At 42.4% G+C, this 6,000-nt stretch overlaps 1 protein-coding gene across 1 annotated transcript in view; it reads right to left on the bottom strand.

The window, feature by feature from the left end:
* Window positions 1–4,255, bottom strand: part of LOC122793738 (gastrula zinc finger protein XlCGF26.1-like) — a 184,680-nt gene extending 180,425 nt beyond the window's left edge. Inside the window, exon 1 of the mRNA XM_044061941.1 lies at window positions 4,091–4,255. Coding sequence (XP_043917876.1) covers window positions 4,091–4,102 — 12 coding nt within the window. The 5' untranslated portion in view covers window positions 4,103–4,255. The remainder of the gene's footprint in view (window positions 1–4,090) is intronic.
* Window positions 4,256–6,000: the final 1,745 nt, after the last annotated feature.

Here is a 6,000-nt window from a genome sequence, read left to right on the forward strand (position 1 = left end):
GTTTCTAGTGTCATTCAAAGGGGATCCAGTATCTGTCCACCTGGGATGACATGCTCGACAAGCCACGTTGCTTCGCAAGAGATGGCTTGCACCTGTCACCCTTAGGCTTTCAAATACTGGCCAAGGCTCTTGCCGCCCCCATAGTGCCTTTTTTAGGCAAGGCTCAAAAGACAAACCCACCACCATAAATAGCACAAGTAACCAAAAACTGAGGGTAATGCTCCTCAATGTCAGAAGTCTAAACCTCAAAATGCATGCACTCGAGGCACTCCTCAGTATGGAGAACATCGACACCTGTGCAGTAACAGAAACCTGGTTTAAGGCTCCTGAGCGCACCCCAGCACTACTAGGCTATAACTCATACCATACCTTTTGGCCATAGAACCAGGACCGAAACACAAAAGGCGGGGGTGTATCCATATTCATCAAGGATACCCACACCTCCAGGTTAGTGGCACAGCACAATGCATCAGAGATCATCATTGTGCAACTAACAACGGGCAAAACTGCAATCCAAATTGTAGCTTGCTACAGATCAGCCACCATGACCTAGGACCCCCATTCCGCATTTCTGGAGACACTGGGAAACATGAAGGTCCTACCAAACACCTTAATATTGGGTGATTTCAATTACCCAAACATAAACTGGGAGAACTACTCAAGTACTAACTCCCTTGCCCAACGCTTCCTAGAATTTATAAACTTGAATGCCCTGGATCAACTGATCAACACCCCCACCAGAGGGAACAACATATTGGACCTGGTCATCACCAACATGGGCGAACGGTGTTCCACACCGGAGGTCAACCCCTCGCTGGTTAGATCAGACCATAGACTAATCATTCTGGATATCCACATTCCGCCCCCACCCCCAATCAAGGAAACCACTGTGAAAAACTTTTCAAAAGCAAACTTCATGTTACTTAAGACCGAGGTGGAAAGGTTCACAGCCCCCATGCTAAAGGACAATGCTGTCCAAGCTGCTGAAACCTTTACAAAGACACTCTATGAGCATCTGCAGGAAAGCATGAATCGTGCTATCCCAAGTAAAATCAAGACTCACTCCTCCAGGAAAAGGAAACCAGTCTGGTGGACCCCTGCCATAAACAAGCTATACAACAGGAGGAGGAAAATAGTACAGAAAAGAGTAAAATCCCAAGAAGGAAAGACATCCCTGATCAGTATCAAGTATCAGCAAGAAACTACGATCCCTCATTAAATCATCCAAGGCTAGTTTTGAAAGAAAAAGTGCCAATGACTCCAAAGATAACCACAAAGCGTTCTTTAGCTATGTCAAGAACATAAGTGGAAACTCTCAAATCTGCTCAGAGTTAGTGCAGAATGGCACAAAATACACTGAACCGACTGATATTGCCAACATTCTGGCAGACAGATTTAGTGCAAACTTCACCCCCCCCCCACCTCCTAAAGGGCCCATAACCATACCGGAAGAATGTAGGGCCCCATCAATCACCAACACACAGTTTAAAACAGCCCTAGCCAAAGCCAAAAACACAGCTTCAATGGGACCGGACAATGTCCCAGGCTGCATCTTACAAGAGCTCTAAAATGAACTAACCCCTCACCTAAACACACTGTTCAAACTCAGCCTATCTACAGGCTACGTACCTATAGAGTGGCACACAGCAACAGTTATCCCACTCCACAAAGGTGGAGCCACAATGGACCCTGGGAACTATCGCCCTATACGCCTGACTAGCCTGGTCTGCAAGGCTATGGAGCGCATCATCATGGAACTCATTAACAGAGACATTGGGAACCTCCAAACCTTGGACCCTACCCAGTTTGGCTTTGATAAGGGCAGATCATGCCTCCTAAACCTGGTGGACTTCTTTCAGACAGTTACCAAGGCATTAGACAAGGGAAAGGAGGTCCACACAGCCTACCTAGACCTCGCAAAGGCTTTTGACACCATTCCCCATTCTAGTATTACAGACAAGCTCACCAGCTTGAACATAAACCCCTACATCACGAGATGGGTTGCCAACTGGCTCATGGATAGAACCCACATGGTGAGAGTTGCAGGCTCTACGTCTGACTCTAAACTGGTTACAAGTGGTGTCCCCCAGGGCTCATTCCTAGGACCCCTCCTGTTCGGTATATATTTCTCAGAGGTACAGGCAAGTATAAGAGGACTATGGCTGACCAAGTTCGCAGATGACTGCAAACTAGGGGCCATAACTGATTCTCCGGCTGATACAGACACCCTCCAGAAGGGTCTTACGGAGACTGATACCTGGTATCAAAATCATGGCGTCAAGCTAAATGCCAAAAAGTGCATAGTCATCCCCTTTGGAAAAAATAAAGTACCCGCGAACTACCACATAGGTGGTAGTCCCCTAAATACAGAAAATGTAATAAGGGATCTGGGGACCCAAGCAGATAGTAATCTCTCCTTTGATAATCATATTGCCAAGGTGGTTAGAAAATCATTGTACCTCTCTACTCATCACTCATTAGACCCATCATAGAATACAACACCCCATTTGGGATGTACCTTACAAGACACCTGCAACAGCTGGAAAGACCACAAAAGTACCTCACCAAGAGGATTACTGGCCTCAAACAGATGCCCTATGCAGCCCGACTCAAGAAACTCCAGCTGTACTTGGCTGCATACCGCTTACTCAGAGGTGATCTCTGCCTGACAATAAAGGCCATGTCCAACTCAGAATTGATGGACATGCTCCACCTAAAAAAAAACAAATCTTGGAGAGCCACATGCTCTAGAGATATAAACCTCAGCACAACGATAAATAGGACATGCTGGAGGGATAGATTCCTGTCACAGAGTCTCCCCCATGCTTTGGAACAGGATTTCAATATACAACAGGCAGAGCCCCTAACTAACACTCTTCAAGAGAAACCTTGACGGGTGGATGGGAAACAGAAAATTTACCCTCGGGATCACTGCAGTGGCTCTGGTGGAGAGTGGCGCAGGGAACTAATGGCTCTGCTGGACAGAGGCACAAGGAACCAATCTAAGGGGGTGGCGAAAGCCAACACATTCTGGCTAGGCTTATAAATGCCCTTGGGCCGATAGCCTAGTACTTACCTATGAGCAAAAAGTTTGGTTGCTCACCATCATTTTCTAGAACAAAACAGTGATTTAAGCAAATTAGATTTTTTATCATGTATGAATGCAAAAATACATGCTTTTTTTTTTTTTTGGACATCTTTAACAGTTGACTAAGAAATTATGGGGTCATGACTAATAAACTGAATAAAAGTATTTATTATGAGACTGTTACACTTATTACTATCTTTGTGCATGTATTCTAGTTATTTTAATTTCTCTGGAATAATCTGCCTGTCCCCTCATTTGGTCTCTTGCTGGTGGAAAACAGTTTAGGTATTGTAGTAAACAAGGAAGGCAATAAGATAATGTGACTGTTCTTTTAAAATGTGAATAAAGTGCAGTTTTCTCCGTGTTTGGCTCCAAGAAGCATAGCTCTCAACGATTCAGGGACAAATTTCAACAGAATCAGGGACATTTTTAAAATATTAATACTGATAACTTGAGAAATTGGCAGAATAAAAGAATGTTAATTAATATACATTTTGTGAAATAAAATAAATCTATAACTCTTAATTACTGCTATTATTTCTTTAGTATAATTCACCACCTTTCCTCCAAGAGTCACCAATTTTAGGAGGTATTAAGAGGGACAGAGCTAAATTTTGGAGTCAAAGACATCCCTGGAAATCAGGTACAGTTGAAGTATACCAAGATGTGTAATTCAGTGAGTCATGATCTCTGCCTGCTGGCAGACTTTATACTTTCTGTCATATAAATTTGCACAACCAGAGGCATTTTAAGCTATACACAAACAGTATAAATGAGTTACAATCCTTGCCTGCTGACAGATTTTAAATGAACACATATTGAAAGCATTCTGAATTGAAGTGTTCATCGTTTTATATTTTCAGAGTAGGTGTCCTAATTCCCTTTTGTAACTCAGACTACACTGATAAGGATAAAGATTGCAGTTAGCAAAATTCAGCACTACAATTATACACACCATATGTTCACAGAACAGTTCCCACACAGCAGCAAACGATCTCTTACCTCCAGCTTCATGGCTCTAATCCTGTTTCTGTCACCAACACCAATTTCTATTCAGAAATACAAGATACTGTTGTTCCTGCCAACTATCAGAAACAACAGACGAGATCTGAATAACAGAATAGTAACTTACAGCAAAGTCGAGCACAAAAGCACTTGCAATTTAACTTCCTGTCTGACACTAAAATGTTTCCCCAGCTCCTGCGTAAACATGGTCAATAAAAAAAGGAGGAACAAGAAGAAGACTCTTATAAATAATTAATAAGAAAGGCTGTCATGTATAGCTTTCACACCCCAGCGTTAAAACGCTATCAATTAGTGTGTGCTTTCACTGTAAGCTTCGCAGATCTGTTAGAATCGCTCCCAGTTTTTATTATTCAGGCATGTCACTGATGTTTGACTAAACTGATGATTTCTTCTGGATACAAAATTATTAGATTAAGCAGGGGTAAAAAGGAAGATTTTAGCTCCACCACTTCCCCTTGTTAACAACCTCCCATTTTTTGTCTCTTTACGTACCCTGTCCCAGTCCATTTTTGCTTCCTGTTGGAGTACCGAGATAGCATCACTAATTCTGGTAATTTAAAAAAAAAACTTTTCATTCTTGTGCCCCAGTTTTTGTTTTAATTTATATAGTAAATTATTTATAGTTATTACGACAGAAGAGTCAGTAACAACAGCCTAACCTCAAAAACTTGGGAGCAAAGTCGCTTGATTTTGGGATTTTTTGGACATGTGGGCAGTGGCAAAAGCACACACTATCCACAGAAACGATCCAATAGTATTTTTTCTTGTAGATAATGACAACTACATGCATAAGTACTAGATTTTGACTGTGTCCAGGAGCCCATATTTAAACCTTACTGAAGTGCTTGCTCCCAGTATTTCCCTGATCTTCGGGGAAAGTCGTTCTTTTGCAGTTGTCCTTCACTAACTGGGATCAGTGTTCGAAATTAGGTAAAATAAGCACTAGAGATCCTGCTTTCAGGAGCCGATTTCTATTGTTAACGAGATGTGTCTGCTGCCGATCTTCAAAGAAAGTCATTGTCACTATAATAATAATAATAACAAATACAAAAAAACTTCATGGAAATTAGATTTATATGTGGGCAATTTTACTAGTACACACTGCCCACATGTTTATTTTTCCGTGATACAAGCACCAGGGTGAGGATGGCTGGAAATGAAAGTACTTAATAAGCGCCAGAGATCAATTATCTAAAGAGGAGCCAATCTCCAGTGCTTACTGACACTTGTCTGTTGCCTTTCTTCCCAGACCTTCATGGATTTTTTTTTGTGCGAATATTGGTGGAACAGTGGAGGTGCCCATGCAAACAGTACATACTGCACAGGAAACGATCCTGTAGTGAATGACAGCAACAAGTATAAATAAGCACTAGAGATGGACTGCGTAGAGGAGCCAAATCCCTCTCAACCGTCCTGATTTTCGCAGAATTCCAGATTTTTGCCTCCTGTTTTTGGTATATTCCTCATAAAATTTGTAGTTTTCTGGCAAATCACTGAGGAGTGAAGTCACTAAATAATATAATACGTGAGTTTAACTTCATATCGTTAAGAAAATGTCCGACAGCACAGATTCTGTTATAATAGCAACTTTCGAAGTTTACAAGGTTCGGTGTTCGGATACTAACACCATTAGGTAAAGTAAGCACTAGAGATCGGCAGCTTTCAGACCATTGACAATCTTCTTCTTCTTTCGGCTTTTCCCGGTTAGGGGTCGCACTCGCACTTGCCACAGCGGATCGTCTGTCCGCTCATGATTGGCAGTGGAGTTTTACGGTGTCGAGTTGCCAGCCCGGCGCCCAACCTTCCACAGAAAGCGCACACACACTCACACCTAGGGCCAATTTAGAGTGTCCAATCCACCTACTGCGTGTCTTTGGGAAAATTGC

Source organism: Protopterus annectens, chromosome 1.part0 (genome assembly GCF_019279795.1).
Source record: "Protopterus annectens isolate FY-2018-M chromosome 1.part0, PAN1.0, whole genome shotgun sequence".
Lineage (NCBI taxonomy): Eukaryota > Metazoa > Chordata > Ceratodontiformes > Protopteridae > Protopterus > Protopterus annectens.